Source organism: Gossypium raimondii, chromosome 12, assembly GCF_025698545.1.
Source record: "Gossypium raimondii isolate GPD5lz chromosome 12, ASM2569854v1, whole genome shotgun sequence".
Classification (NCBI taxonomy): domain Eukaryota; kingdom Viridiplantae; phylum Streptophyta; class Magnoliopsida; order Malvales; family Malvaceae; genus Gossypium; species Gossypium raimondii.
The window spans coordinates 38,623,396-38,640,826 of record NC_068576.1 but is presented as its reverse complement, the minus strand read 5'-3'; the positions used below and the strand labels follow the sequence as shown (position 1 = coordinate 38,640,826).

General features: G+C 33.0%; 1 protein-coding gene across 1 annotated transcript; it reads right to left on the bottom strand.

Annotated features, from left to right (window-relative positions):
* Positions 1–12,004: 12,004 nt before the first annotated feature.
* LOC105764002 (probable WRKY transcription factor 47) lies at positions 12,005–17,208 on the bottom strand. The gene is made up of 6 exons (XM_012582428.2): positions 16,913–17,208; positions 16,775–16,831; positions 16,532–16,687; positions 14,986–15,387; positions 14,772–14,885; positions 12,005–12,906 (listed from the first exon to the last, which is right to left on the bottom strand). Exons 1-6 carry the CDS (start codon positions 17,117–17,119, stop codon positions 12,319–12,321), a joined length of 1,524 nt encoding a protein of 507 aa, XP_012437882.1. The 5' UTR covers positions 17,120–17,208; the 3' UTR covers positions 12,005–12,318.
* Between the last annotated feature and the right edge of the window lie 223 nt (positions 17,209–17,431).

The following is a 17,431-nucleotide window of genomic DNA, read 5'->3' as shown; positions in this document are numbered from 1 at the left end:
GGTCCAACAATTTCATTGAATCTTGGATTAATAATTACATAGATTGAACAATTGAACAAGAGATAATTGATTAACTGAGTTAGGTAAAGTTAAAGTTCCAAGTCTTTAAAATTGATTGAGAAATTTAGAAATTTTCATTGTTTTAGTTTAATACAATATCCTTAATTAGGTTAGTTTAATTTTAATAGTAATTAGAATTTATTTTATTGATATGGATTAGATAAAAATTGAATAGTTGGTACTTAGTAGCTTAGAATTTGATCCTTGTGGGAACAATATCTTCTTATCACTTTATTACTTAAACGACATATGCATTTGCATTACAAATTTCCACTCATCATCTATCGTTTAACTAAGGGGGAAAGGCTCCTATTACCCTCTAGCTTTGCCCTATTTAAAACATGTAGATCAAAATTTAAGTACATGCACACCTATTACATATACAAAGTTGATTTAGTGTTAAAGAAAAAAAACGTAAAGTTTAATAATAATATGTGTTTTTGAACATATTAGGTATACAAGTTATTCATGTAGTTAATATAAATATGTTTAAAATTTGATATCCACATATTTTGAACATGCTCCATATCAGACCTAACCTATAAGTTAATGTACAAGTTAATAACCAGGCTAATAGAAGAACTTGATTGATGCATGTGAATCTAAAGGCGCAAGCAAGTGTCATGGGTCGAGACTGAAGTTCTAGTCATGTGCGGCGTCAGGCTTGGTTCCTATGACAACAAGCCAAAGTCATCATTCAATTCTTGCTTAGAAAAGTTTTCGCACACTTAGCCTAAACAAGCACATAGAGAGCACTTTGAAGAATGAGAGAGTTAGAGATAATGTGGAAGTATATTGCTCAAGAAAAGTTAGCTTAGGTGTATAAATGAGGAAGGAAAGCCTCTACTTAGCAAGCCCTTTTGATCCAAAGGTTATAATTCATTTTAATGGATGGCCTAGATCTATCTTGTAGAACTTTCCCAACTATCCTATTAAATATTATATAAATTCTGGAGAGTTCTAGAGCTTTTGGATATTATACACAATTCTACAAAAATCCAGTCTCTTCTTCGAACTCGGTTTTCTCGTGCTCACATCATTCCAAACTTAATCTAGTGCTTTGAATATATTTACTCACGAGTAGATAATGACAAAAACCTTGATCACCTTAATTAAAATAAAACCACACATTTTGATTCCTCCTAAGAATTAATAAATTTTAAACTCTTTTTATATAAATTTTTATCTTTGCGCCTAAATAAACGTAATTTTATGTCAACTCCTAACATATAATTTTTAGTTTTAGCTCCTACAATAACGATGCTTTTAACACATTTTACAATTTAGTTAACTAGTTATCGATGTATAACAAACTGGTTACTTAAATCATTATCAATGACATCAAGTATAGAATTCGAACCTGAACATCTTCACGTCACCCTTGATGAAATTAAAAACTTAAATTTTCTAAAGTTTAATACTAACTTAAAACCTAAACCATAGTTGGAGGATTAATTATGGTGAAAAAGGAGCAGAAAAGTTTGGCAGCATCCATGAGTTCCTCCAAACTCTTCAACAAACCAAATGATAGTTGAAGAATTTGAAGGAACTCAAGGACGGAACCGAACATGAAAGTAGTTTCCGGCTATTAAACCCACAGCCGCGTTTGGCTGTTGGGTTAATCTGGTTGAAAATCATGGGTTATATATAGATTTTAGATTTTGCACTTTTCCCAATCAGCTAGAATCCGATGATATCTCGGAGTCACATCAAAGGTACAAACAAGCGAATGTTTTTTTTTTTTTTTTTTTTTTAAAGTTGAACTTGAAATGAACCTGGGTATGTTTTCAGGTCAAATTCGTTAATAACCCAAAAGAGATTCATTGAACTTGGACATGATAAGCAATGATGTGGTGCTTCACTCTCCTTTGTAATGGCTGGAACTTGTTGAATGGAGATGGAATATTCTTATCTTCTTCACACTCACAGGTGACAACTGTTTGCTGCTGCCATAAGGCTTAAATTGTCGAGTACGGAACAATTCTTTGTTTTGTTAAAAGCTGATGAAGGAAACGTGGGCATGGAAGAACATGCTTCCCCCGAGAAACCATGGTTTTTGTATAGGCTTTGTTTTAGATGGAAGTCAGAGAATAGAGAATTTTTAAAGCCAACACGGTTCTTGTCAGAAATTCGTTGGCAGTAGGGGGCGGTTGCGTCTATATATCAATCAGATCTCAAGTGGACCGTGGTTTCGCAAATTTTAAAATATAATTGAAATATTATTATTTTAGTTTGGGCATTTAATATGAGTTCGGTAGGAATGATTTTAAAAAATTTAGATAAATTTTTAAAATTTTGAGAGCCCAATGCTAAAACATAGGGTCAAGGGGGTTAAGGCCCTTGCCTGTCACTGTTGGCTTTGTCTCTAGAGCTTGGGTTTGATGTGGATCATAGTTAAAATAAATGGATTAAATTTTAAGCATATGTGTATAGTAATTATTGGCATCTTAACTATGAAGTGTTGAAAAAAATAGACTTGATTTGGTAACTAGGTTCATTTTGATACATATATATTTTTTAACTACTTTACTATCTAAATTTGACAACCTTATCATTTTGCTCCTTAACTTTGGATTTCGTATAAAAGTATAGCTTTCTTTTTTAGATTTTCAAGTGATGACATGACACAATTTTAAAGTGTTATATCATCATATTGTTACAAAATCCATGTTCAAGTATCAAAGTGGAGCCAAGGTCATGTACCAGAGCGAACTTAATTGTCAAGTCTAGGGGTCAAAATTTACATTAGCTTTTTTTAAAATGTCAAATACAAGTTATCTATGCATTAGGTATATATATGTTTAAAATTTAACCCTAAACCCTAAACTAACATTTAATATCCAAGCTTTTACTACAAGGCCAACAAAAGAGCTTAATTGATAAAATATCAATATTTAGAAGTATGAGGATTAGTTTAGAAAATAAATCATAATTTAAGAACATTTGATGCAATTAACCCATACATTAAAGTATAAACTTGAGAAATTATAGGAGTGATGAAACCAGAACATGGAATAGTTCAAAATGCTTAGAAAAGATATACACAACAAAAATTGAGCGTAAATAAATTTTAATTATTTTTTAGGTGTAAATTTTAATTATTATTTGGCACAATATGTATGTTATTAATTAACCAAATTATATTACTTATTAAAATAGAGTTTTTCTTCTAAAAATAGTTTTTAAAAGGTGAATAAATTTTATTTTTAGGGATAATGATAAATTTAGTCTTTAATATTTACATCTTTTGTTAATTTGGTTTTTTAGTTAAATTTGGCCTTAATCTTTTTTTAAAAAAGTTAAATTTGATCATCAACATTTCAAAAATGTTGAATTACTTTTTTAGCGGAAATACTAACTAAAATATTAAAATTTTAAATATAGTAGTCTACATAGCAATTCACATGTACTTCATGCTAATCTTTTGAGTTTTTATGTTTTTTATTATTTGAAATTTGAATTTTTGAATTTTTATAATTTTAAATTATTTATGGATGTGATATATAAGACAAATAGTATTGTATTAGTATGAAGTACATGTGAACTGTCATTCGAGTTGCCATGACAACATCATTAAAAAGATAGTGTTTTAGTCAACATTTTCGTAGGAAAAAACAAATTGACTCTTTTTTTATAGGTTAATAGTCAAATTTAGCTAAAAGTGACCAAATTAACAAAAAATATAAATATTGAGAACTAAATTTATCATTATGTTTTTTATTAACAAAAGAATTTATTACAAAGCACGGTCTTTACCAAAACTATTTACGGTCTTAATTAAAAAGTATACCAATAAGTATTGGGTGCAATGATAATGGACATTACATTACTAAAGGGAGATTCAAGTTCGAACTTTCGAGACGATATTATTGGACATGGTAGCCACGAACTTCGAACATGGATGTAAAACAAATAAGAAAACTAAAAAACTCTTAATAAAACATACAAAAATATGGAGGATTTGTAAATAAATACTAATAATTTTATTTAAACATAATTAAACATTAATCGCAACTATTATAAATAAATATTAATAACTTTGGATTTAAGATCTTAGGTTTAAGGTCTAGGGTCTTGAGTTTGGATTTTAGGGTTTTAGTGTTTATTTATAATTAATTATGTTTAAATTATGTTTAAATAAAGTTACTAGTATTTATTTATAGGCCCTCCACTATTTTTTGTTTTATTTAATGATGATGTGTCATGTTATTATTCAACAATAGTACATAGGACTTATGCACCAACAATACATCAAATCAATTAGTTTAATTCCATTTGATTCTACATGCAATTCATTTATTGTTTCAACGAGCTAGCGGAGGGATTGATTGAACATATGTAATTAGGGCTCAAATGATTTATAATTATAAGTTTCAACTTTTCGCCTATTAATTATAAACTCATTTAGTCACGCAGTTATTCCACTATAGAATTTTGACTGAACTCTCCCGAATTACATACCATTACGAAAGATACTCAATCAATGCTCATCCAATGACCTTATCATAAGTGTGCTACCCTCATATGATATCATTAATCTCTTTGGTATAAATATGTTCTCCCAATATGATCCTATTTTATCTCATGGTAACCATTACATCTTCCTCCATGTAAAGTCAATTACTATCAAATAGTCATTCATCACAAAGACAAACAACCCGTGGTCAAGTTTACTTTTCATCTATCATGTAATGCCAATGAGAGGATATCATTTACCCATTTCTTGGGCCATGAATTCCACCATTGTGAATAATGTTACATATTGCAGATGTAACACTTCAAATCCGGCTTCAATGTTATGACCAAATTTGGAAGGTTACATCAATACATTGAAATTTTACTTTCCGAAACGGGTCTCAATATGAAATCAAAAATTAGTGTTTATAAAAACTGGCTACAATTTCTTGATAGAAATATTTGCAATTCTTAAAACGTTTATATGAATTTATTAATTATTAACTTTAAAAACCGAACTTTATGAAATCATAACACTTAAGTAAATTGCTTCGTAAAACTTGTAATTTTGAATAAAATTTTGCAGCAGAAATTTCGGAGTTAATATTTGTAAACCGTGATTTCGACATGTGAAAACATATAATTCTGCGATTGTGCATATTCTAAAACTTACATTATTAACTTTTGTAAAGCCTAATTTAAATTTTTGTAGCGGAGAAAAATTTAAGTTAATTTTATTTTGAAAGCCCACCATTCATTTTTAATTAATAGAAATCATGCAAAAAAACTTTAACTAAGTAACAAAAACCTTTAGCCAAAATTAAATCCGAGAAATTAGTCCACAAACCAAAATTCTAGAAAATTCATTTATTAACAAAACAAACCATTTTATGCGAGAAATCAATCTGAGTTCCCAAACGCCACCCAACCCTAATTCTGTTGGTTACTTGAAATGGTGAAATGAAAAAGGGTGAGCTATAAAGCTCAGTGTGTAACTAAACTCAAATAGAATCACAAATAACATAATAATTAGATCAAAACATTGCAGAGAAGTTCATCAAATTCAAATGGAAAAATTGTGCGTGAATGGTTATGACAATGTAGTATTTGCGAAAAACATAATGCAGATTTTTCAGTAAACTCCCTACCCAACTCCGCTACATACCAAAAAGAGTTTTCTAGAACTCAGTCATCCAAAAGCATACCAATAGATAATTTTGGACATTGCCACTAGAGTTGCAGTTAAACTACTAGATCAGATATATGTGGTCAAGCCACCATATTGCAGCCAAGTTGCTAGAACAGATATGTGTGGTCGGGCCACTATAATTGTAGCCAAACTTCCAGAATAGATATGTGGTTAAACCACCAGATAGTGTAGATCATTAAACTGCCAGAACTTTCTCCTTACTATATTAACCCAACCCCATGCAATGTGACATGGCATGTATATACAGAATCAGAATAGTAAGAATGTAATTTCGTGCTTTACAGGCCAAATATATCATATTTCGATATTTACAAATCAATTTAGTAAAAAAAACCACAATGTCACATGCTATGGGAATTTGAACAAAACATACGTTATCAATACCCGTATATACTAAACTAATCAGAACATATCAATGGTGCTCACAAATTCACATATCAGAACCACATTGTAAGGCAACATACCTCAAGAAATAACACAATCACATTAGTACAACAGTTTTCTTTAAACATACATCATACATATCATTTAACAAACCTACGGAATCACTGACCTCGAAACACACTTCAAAACAGGGCCCTAGCTAAAATTTACAGAAAATGGGCCACACGACCCAATTGGCCTAGCCTGTGTGGCCCACACGGCCTAGCTTACATCCATGTGGTCCACATGGCTCAAATAACCCAGCCTGTATGGCCCACACAGCCTGACACACGACCGTGTGGCGTTGATAGTGAATTTTTCAACTTCGCGCCGTTTGCTATTTTTATGAGACCGTGTCACACACGTGATTGTAATGCGATGCCGACACATCAACAATAATACCAATTCTCCAAAAAATTAGCAGTTAAATAGCAACTAGACTGCCAGCGATTAAGTATCTCGCAATTTTCACTGAAGTTTCGAAGCACATACGACCAGCGATGAAAACAAAGAATTGCCATTGCCATTATGAGGAATCAAGGTCTGGACGACACTAAAGAAAATAAACAAGGGAAGGTAACAAGATATTACCCACGTGAAATCAAGGAAAACTGATAGGAGAAGGAAAAACAAAAGATAATCTGAATAAACATATTTTATAAAACTGATCAATAACTTCCATATAAAGTTTAAAAATTAAATCCTACAAATGTTAAATTTTAAAAAAGGAGACTAATTAAACTTAAAAGAAAATCGTTATAACAGGAGGGTTAATGATAGGCATAGAAGGCCCACGAAGTATCATGATGGCGAAATCAAAATATATTTACAAAAGACTTCGTAGTTTGCAGGTTATTCTTTAACATGCATAAGAAATATTTGCTGCCAAAAACTATGCTATCAACATAGGGACTGTTAACTGCTCTGATAGCCAAGATTAGCCATCTCTTTAATTAGAATTGTAGACAACATAATAATCATTTTCAATATTTGAATAAAATGCTCACTTTGATTCTTTTACGAAACTACGAACTCGTTTAGATTATGTATTGAAGTAAGTTGTTTTTCTCGCAATGTAAACATTCTTATAATGCTACTTATCATCAGTTTGAACTTAGACAACCAATGAGCTAATATTTGCTTGTCACAATTTTACTATGCATGCAAAATATGAAAGACAGAAATACAAAAGATATAACAGTGAAATATGAAATTTATTTATTCATCGTTCAAATAAATAGAAAATAATTACATGTTTACTACAATATGGGCACATTCCCCAATAGTTTTACCTCGAGGGAAGGTTCAAGCACGTGCCAATTTGCAAGATGGACATAATAAGAGTGACATGGTAAGGATCCTCTATCCGATACACCGCAACTATAGTACTAGGAATGCTAGGCACTGGTTATGCTAGGAAATCCGTGGTGACCCAACGATACACAAGGAGTTTAAAATTTTGCATTTCATCTCTTGTCTCCTGAATTAGAGAATTTGAATATCATTATTGAATGAAATCTCACTAAGTTTATTTGAACTTATGTTAGAAATGTATGGTTGCAGGGTCAATGGTTGACTCGAGGATTGTGATAGGGGACAAAGTCAGACATAGCCAGGCCCATGTGCATGGTGGTAGTTGTTCATGCATGTAGAGAGACACCCTTTAAGGTCACGCCTCAAGAATTTATTTAGTATAATCGTAGTAAAGTAATAAGTCTTATTATGCTGTAATAGTTGTTCGAGTCTCTTAAGATGGATTGGCAACACGAGCCTAGTACATGTATGGAATAGTAATTATTTCAATGTTTAAAATGAGATGTTATTCTTACTTATGAAAATTTAGTAACAGATAAGAGAACATAATATGGTTAAGGTTTTAAATAATCAGCTAGGAACTTATTAAGAAATAATGGGTAGTTGTCACATCCGATACTCGGACCCAGTGATCGAGTCGGGTTTGGGGTGTTATAGGTGTTACCTACACAATACAACCAATAAAGAGCTTAGTTATGTAACATGATAACAAGAAGAAATAATTACCAGAAAGGCCATTACCAGGAATATCTTTGTCAGAAAAGGGTTTTATGGCCTCCAATTAACAATCATCATGAAGTCGAGGAATGGTTTGATCAATTCCCAATGGCAATTTCCAATTACACAGGCAGGTTACATAATTTTATGATATAGAAATGGGGTCCACGACTACCCCTCACAGACACTTAGCAATCCCAGATTTATTGTATAAAGGGAAAGTATGGGATGCCAAGGGCACTTCCCCGTTGCTCTAGAAACCATCTGCTATATCCTTGGAAGTAAACTTGAAAACACCCTTCACTTTGAGGTAGTACTTGAAAACACTTCTCAAAATGATTTCAAGAGGAACCATGAATATTCCCTTCTAATTCATTATTTTATGCTCACGAGAACCTCCAGGAACATCATAGTAAAACCATCTCTCAGTAGAAGGGCGTGTCCACTCGATAGGAAAAAATATAATCTCAAACTTTAGCTCCATGAGAATGTGTTTGATATAGTCAACATACATAGTAACCTCCTCGCCATAAAATATGTTCTTTGTATGAGGGGCCAGTGTTCGAGGGCAAAACTCAAACAACCCAAGAGAATTCTTTTAATCTAGCTCCCGCAAAAAGTACATATAGCAAAATAGTTGTTTAAAAGGATATAGGCCATTCTTATGATGCATAATGAAAAACCCAATAAGTAGCCTCCAAGAGAGACTTTTCAACTACCCTAGTGCTACATTAAAGTCATATAGAACATCCCGGGCGAAGTTTGGGAGGGGAAGGGTAAAATCTACTTCAAGCAAAAATAACGGAAGGAAGAACTCAAGCCTCCTGCTAGTAGATTTTGAGCCAAACACCTTGCTAAGATGATGTGACCCTTCTAGAATGCTGAACTCATGCTTTTGATGTTTTGTAAGTAACCTGTAGTACATTAGCAATTTTTTTATGTCTCGGTAGGTGGTAGAATATTGATAGCTAAAGTTCATTGCAGGCTCGTCACTCTTCCTCTCGAACTTTGTAGCACAAGCTTTATTAGATTTCGCCATACTGGGCTTCAGACTCTTCGCCACTACTTTCGATAGAGCACAGCCAGTGCAACTACTACCCATACCCTGACTTCTGCCAGATTGTTCATCTCTTTTAACCATTTTCCAACAAAATTGCAAGAAGTAGCTTTAACGATGACAAAAATAATCACCTCAAAGTGAACCGAAGCAAGCAAACCGTTAAAATGCAGAAATCGTTGCAGAAAATTAACAAAAGCAAAAAGATCACCAACAACAGTTGTAGAGAGTTCAAACAAATAAGAGGCAAAGTAACCTCGAACAAGACAACCTTGAATATATATAGACCTATCTTCCAAAACGCATTGTTTCGAAGGGCAACTAGCATCTATGGAGTCTGTCTCGTATTTTTTTTATCAAACTAAAGTCAAAACAAAGGAGACATTGTGATGAGGAATCACACGACGTCACAATGACGTGATGACGCTCAAAACAAAAGTAAAGCAGAGACGATGTCACAACAAGGAGCTTGGGACATCGTGACGAATTCCAAACTTAAAGAAGTTATGTATTAGACTCTCAGCAGGGTTAATTTTCCCAGTTAAACTCTGATTATTCTAGAGATATTCAAGTCTTTTTAGAACTTTAGTTTTAGCCTATTTAAAGGGCCATAAAAACCCTAAAATAGGGGAAATAAAACAACATTAAAGAGAAAATCAAGAGAGAGTTTTGGAGAGCTTTAAGGGAATTTTGTGTTTTAGCTAGAGCGCTTTATATTCGAGGTTAGGGTTTGCTTTAAATTTCTCCATATTGTACTCTTCATTTGTTTGCTAATTACAGAAGTCTCATTTGCCTATGGTTTTTTTTATCCTCTTGATTGGAGGAGTTTTTCCACGTAAATTTGTGTGCCAAAATTTCTCTATTACTTTTTTTCTTGTTGTCTATACGAGTCAATCCCCAACGGCATCCAATAGCAACTCACCATTTGTCTCAAAAAGCTGTTGATCATCATTATCACCACTCCCTAGAAATGCAACCCTCAAAGTACATTTATGACAGAATCTCAAACGTTTAGATATAACGTTCCATCATGAAATAAAGTCACCATTTGAAACAACAAGGAAAAAAGTTATCAGATCGAAACGTCTCGAGGAAGGCCACTTTATAACCTTCCTCTCGACTCAAAAAGAGGGGAGATATTGTTATACCCTCATCCGTGACAAGATACGTGATAAGCTTTGAAGGCACCTGAACAGTAAACCTACCCCCAACAAGCTGGGTAATCACCTGTGAGCTCACCCTCCCGAGAGGACGATTCGGACAACAGTTGGTTCAACCTTCATTGGAAACATGAAATTGTTTGGTCACCAAAAAATCACGTGTGCTCAACTGCTTTATCCCATCAGAGTTAGAATGAATGACAAGATCTATCCTATCACGGATATCATCGTCTCATTGAAGACATCCCTCCCACAAGCCCTATAATGATGGCTAAAAAGCAAGCACAACACGGTAATACCATATTACATGGGACCCTTTTCTATAAATAACCCTAAGAATGATGAAGAAAGGATTGACTCTTCAAGGATACCAAGTTTACTCTCTCTATACTTCTCTAACCCTCGGTGATAAATGATGAGAAGGATGAACGCGAAAGCGGATCGTAAAGTTTGTCAAAGTCGCGGATTTGACTTATGGCTCTAGACGTTCGGAAAGAAACTTGGATTTTGACAAAAACCTGAAATGAAATCGAATCCAAGTCAAATAAAACAATTAAAATAAATAACTAAAATAAAATAATAAATAAAATATTAGAATAATAAGGAGGCGGATAAAAAAGATAAATGGAAAGATAGAACGTGACGTGTAGAAGTCCTAAGAAGCTTTGGAAACACGAAGAATCCACAACCCCCTTCAAGCGGGTCTAATTTCCCCTCCAAGATAGAAATCTTGGCAAGAAAAATTTTGAAGATGATCCCCACAATCTAAAAAGATTGTTAAAACTTTTCTAAAAAAAACTCAAGAGAAATTTTTGAAAAAAAAAACCTAGAGAGAATTTATTAACTCAAAGAGAAATAGAATAATAATGAATTGTCTGAATTGTGTACAATGCAAAGGCCTATATATAGGATAGCTAAATAAATTTAAATAAAACTCTTAAGTATACTAGAACTCTAATTTAATATAAACAAGCAATAGTTTTAAACTAAACTTTCTTGCTAACATAAAACTCCTAAATAACTTAAAATCCTTAATAATTATAAAAAAATTCAGAATAAAATAATAAAATAATATATGATAAATACAATAGTGGACTCATATATAATAAAAATTAAGTCTAAAACCCAAACCCAATATGATTTATTAAGCCCGAAACTCGTAATTCCCGTCATAATCCCATTCAGAAATTCTGCTCGCGCAGTCTTTACTAAAATGATTATAACTTGAGCTCCTGAACTTAAAATTAACTGATTCAAAATGCGTTTCGAAACTAAGAAATAGATATTCAAAAGCCATGAAGACATCTCAACTCAGAAATGCCAGGATCCCATCCAAAAAGTTGTCGCAATTCTGCTGATTTCCCAAACCTAAAAATTAGCAGTTTTAATGATTGGAATCTAATAAATTTCACTCATCCGTGCATGTATCACTTGGCCTTCAAACTCTCTCCATTTCTATTCTCCATAAACTCCAGCTCTCCACTCTAACTGGGTGAATCGACCTTCTCAATAACCGTTCTCCTCTCTTCTTTACTCTCCCCTTGTTGAGGATTGTATCAACAGTATCATTGCCGCAAAGTTATATAAATCCCTTTCATTACACGTATATTTATCACTCTATAAAAATATTTTTGAATTAAGTAGAAAATCAAAAAATAATTTGCAACACACAAAGAAATACACCCCCCACTGCCTAAGCTTTCAATAAGCTTATTATCCTTAATGTGACAACGTATAATAATATTCACTACAAAAACAATATACGTTATCTTTACATTAGAATATTAATCCGTCACCGCAATATCAGATTTCGAAATGCTTTTTTCCACTATAGGCATATTCAAATCTGAACCATATTTTGAGCACCTAGCAAAAGCTTAAGCAAAACAAGGTTGAAGATGACAAAATTTTAATGAGCTCGGCTAGTTTGTTGAAAAAGTGGTACAAGACTGAGGAAGCTGAGGTGATCCAGGGAGAGCTTGGCTTGTTGTACTATTGTTTCCGTTGTTGCTTGGCGGCAGTGGTGGTGGTGGTGATCCCATAAACGTCGAAATAGCAGCAGCCAACACCGCAGTGAAATTCGGGTCAGAAGCGATGGCTGCCGTGACAGTTTCCACCATAGAAGCAGTATGTTGTTGCTGTTGTTGCCCTATCTGCATTGCCGGCAATGCGGATAGCTTGGGGTAACCATGCAAAGGTAACGGAAACGTAGGCGGAGAAGGTGGGGGACGTATGAATGGGACGGGGTTTGGGCCCTGAGTTAAGTCGAGGGTTATGGTGGGAAACGGCGGCGAGGCAGATAGAGTGGCCATTGTCGCGTAAGGCAAGGAGCTGTGGAAATAGCCAGAATTTGGTAGGCCATCATTACTTGTGGTCGAACCAGATAACACCATGGCTGCGGCAGCGCAGGTAGTTTTGGCCATTGCTGTGGCTGCCGGTGGTAGATGGTGGTTGTGGTTTCCTTCATATGTTGTTATGAGAATGCTTTTATCCTCAGCACATCTTTGCACCTGTTAGAAAATGTATTTAAATCTCAATAAAGAAATAATAAATCAAAATTTTGTTTTATTACTGGTCAAATTATTGTCAAAAATCTTATGAGAATGCTTTTATCGACTGCCATTGATAAACTCTTCAAAGGCCTCCTTGCAAGCAAGTACATTTAATTAGGTGATGAAAATGAGATACGATGATGGAAAATGTTTATGATGATATTGTCTTCACACTTGAAGAACCCTAAATCTCTAAATCAAGAGGTAAATATTAAGTGTTGCTTTTATTCATTGCGGAGAATTGTGGTGTATTGATAGTGCAGTTAAAATACAATCTCTTTTAAATACGATTGATAATCTCCAATAAAATTACTATATGGAATTTTTTTACAAAAAGTGTAAAAATAATAAGTAAATTAATACCTATTTATTATTTAATGATTATATTATCTTTTATCAAATAAACTCAGTATTTAATTTTAGGGTAAACTATACAAATGGACACCCAATTATGCTTTATGTTTTGGTTATCTAACTTTAAAATTTTTAATTTAGGGACTAATGTTTTAATTCATTCCTATTTTGGTCCCCACTATTAAATCGATAGCAAAAATCATTTTTCTAACTGATATAACACATTTAGTCCTTAATACTTATTCTTTCCATATCTATTAATTGTTTTATTTATGGTTGACATAACCCAGTTTGGTACACAACCCGTTTTGTTTATATTTGTAAGAAGTTAGTGTTAGAAATTAACTAAACACCATTAAGAATAATAGAAAATACAAATTTTAAAAATATAATATATAACAAAATTATATAAATAATTTAATATTTGAAAAAAATAGATTTTCACTCTAGCTAGCATAATTTTAGTTTTTAATTAATTTGATTTCACACTAAATCAAATTATTAGTGATACATATTGCTTATTGTGGATTTAAAATTAAAACAAATAATTAAAAATAAATAAAACAAATAATAATCTCTTAATCGGTTTATAAAATTAAAAATTTATTGTCAATGTAACAAAAGGAAATTGATTAATTTTTTCACATTTTTTCTTATGAAGAGTTAAATGTTTATAGTTTTTTTCTTATATAATTATTGATTGAACAATTGAATTTTTCAAAGCCATATTGTTTAACTCTGGTTTTAATTTTCAATTTCAAGAACCAATTTCGAGGACTATTTCTATGTACTTTGAAGGAAATATCATATTGTTAACAATAAGAATAAATCTAAAGTGTTCTTTTTTTTTTAAGGTTTTTCTATTTTCTTTAGCCAAAATTTTATCAATCAAAGGGTTATAAAATATTATATTTAGAAGAAAGCTAATGAAAAAAAAAGGAAATAAAGTTTCAAGCTAAACTTATAGGTATTAGGAATTGGCTCAGAAAACGGCTCGTTAATTGAGACAAGTTTTTTTTTCTTTTTTGGGTTTTAGAAATTTATAGATGTAAAATGCCTCTATTTTAATAACGGAAAGCTTTGATTAAAAAGTATGAGGACCAAATTGATATATGCAAGTATTGAAGACTAAATGTGTTATTATACCATTTAGAAAAAGGCTTTCCGTTATCAACTTGATGGCGGGTGACCAAAACAAAGAATGGATTCAAACATTAGTGCCTAAATTAAAACGTTTTAAAGTTGGGTGACCAAAATAAGAACGCAAGCTTAGTCGCGTGACCATTTGTATACTTTACGCTTAATTTTAAGTAATGTGCCAAACATATTTTATAATTTAAATTTAGCACTTAATTTTTCAGTTTATCAAACGTAGCCTGAGGTGAAAAAGGTTAAGGGCTAAATTGAGAAAATTGTCAAATTTAGAGACTAAATGTTGCTTTATCCTTAAAGTAGAGACTTGGACGTACCTGCTTACGTACTGGGCAGCCAACAGCCATAGTGCAACGGTAGTAAGCGCGTGGACAAGGGTTACCCTTCGCCATCTTTTGACCATATTTCCTCCATTGACACCCATCAATTATCTGCACCAAAAAGGAAAACAGAAAACCTAAGACCCGCCATTTCCATGCATACATACAGACATACATTCTCTGATTGATGTGTACAATATTAATTAGTTACCATGGGAGCTTCTGATCTTGCCCTAACCGACACCCTGGCCTTTTTTAAAGCTACTTCAGGGACTTGTTCTTCTTCCTTCTTTGGCTCATCCACCATTGGACTACTCTTTGGCGAAGTACCCCAGCTCTGTTGACACGTTTGATCGATTACATCTTCGACAAAGACGTGCTTCCCTTGAATCTGAACCGTCCGATGATGGTCGTCGTTGCCGTCCTTTGACACGACATCCATGGTGGAGGTGGTGGCGTTGGCTGGGGAAGAGGCTGACAGTTCTGTCCTCTTGTCGTCAGTTGCCGATGGCTCGTTCACATCTAATGTAGTCAATGGTCGTCGTGGGTCCATGGATTGTTGGATTGACATTATGGGATGACTCGACATGCCTTTCACTCCTTCCTTGTTCACCTGTTTCAGAACCAAACTCTTATTAAACCTTAATCATGATGATGTTTGGAATTAGTACCTAAGCTTGTCAAATTTTTTCAATTTTGGAGTATGTGATAAGTGTAACGTCATTTCCTAAAAAAATTATATTTTTATAAAAAATTTTAAAATATGTCATAAATCTTTCACCCTTCACAAATTTGATTTACTCCTTATACTTTTAATTTTAGGTTCTAGTTTTCGGATTTCAACATTTAGGTCTAACGATTAATATTATTATTATTTTTGGTTATATTTGTTGGTGTTATATTTTCAAGTTCCTAGAAAATTGATAAGTGGAAGGACTAAATTCCTAGAAATAATGTAGTACAATATCAGAGTGTCACATCAGCAGAGATCAAAATTGATAAAATTTGTCAAGTTTAAGGACTAATATGGACCAAAAGAAAATTTAAGGACCAAATTGAAAAAAGTTACCAAATTTAGGACCAAAAGTTACTTTATCCCTTTCTACTAATGAGAGAAGAAAAATATTGCCTTGTTTTCCTTTTTGAGCCAAACATCCATCACTACCTCTAAATATATCAAAATAAAACATTAAGTCACGCTTGCTGCATACCATTAAACCCTACTAAAGGTCAAGTGGTAAGATCTTGAGTTTGAAAAAAATAACACCGGAAAGCTTCATTATTTAAGAGTCTGACTCTACTTAAAAATAACCGAAACCCTAATAATTAAGATCACGAGCTTCATTTTTTTGTACTAGATTTGGGGAGTTGGAAATAAAGCTATATAGGCAAGTGGTTGAGCTATCGCCACATATTCTATATACTAGTTTCTACTCTGTGTAGCACATGGAAGATTTGAAGATAGAATTGATTATGAATTTAATGAAAAAATTTAAGAAGAACAAAGTATTATGGAGTAATTTATATTAATAGTTGGATTGTAAATTAATTGCTGTGTATTAATTCAAAAAGTATATTAATCCTCTTCGTTAAGAATTTTAATTGTTTGTATGGTTAAAAATTGACTTTTACGAGTAGAACTCTAATATAAATAAGAGAAATCAAAAGGAGCACATTGCACGTGAAGAAGAAACACCTAGGAAGATGATGAAGATAATATTTGAAAATAAATTTCATGGGTTTTGTTTTTTGGTCACCTGTTGTTTATTAATTGCAAGTAGAGCCTGTTTTTGTACCGCCATGAATAGTTGACCTTGTAGTTCATTGTAGTTTCTTGTGATATGATCCAACATGCTCTTCAGTCTTCGATTCTCTTCCTGTAACCTTTCTAATTCGATTTTAAGAACACTCATCTGTTACAAAAAAAAAAAAAACCCAATCCTCCATTAACAAAGCTTAAACTCAGTAACTTAAAAAAAAATGAAAATGAAAACACTTACTTCAGTGTTGGATTTCTTATCACTAGCCGTCCTTGAACTGACAAGATTTAATCCAGTCTGAAAACAAATATATTTTTAGTAAATTACAGTTAAATTTCCATATATAGAGAGACTTGGGATAGTAATTCAAAACCTTACGTTAACATCAAATGAAGAAGATGAAGCATTAGTATTAATCTTGCTGTCTTGATGATGATCAGTAGAAAAGAAATCCATTTCCATGATGTGGGGCTTGACCTTGACATGATCATCGCTAGAATCATCATGGATTCGGTCGGATGCGGCGGATCTACGGCGGAGGAGGTCGTCGGAGTGAAAGAACGGCAAAGGGTGGTGCTTTTCCATGAGTAAACGAGAAATTTAAAAGATTACTAGAGAAATAAGAGGGGGGAGGGGGTAATATGTAGGTTTTTTTTTTTTGAAGCTTTTCAATAAAGAGAGAAAGGAGAAGTATAAAAGAGTAAGCGTGGACCAGCCGTTTTTTTTACTTGCGGGAGATATGACGTGGCAGTTGTTAAAGAGGGGCTACGTGGCGAGTTCTGGGCGAGGTAGGACGGAGAAAGGAGTTAAAACGGTGGGGGACGAAATTTGAGAGAGACAGAACCGCGTTAAATGGAAGAAAAAAGAATCGAGATATTGAAAATTGATGAAGATTTT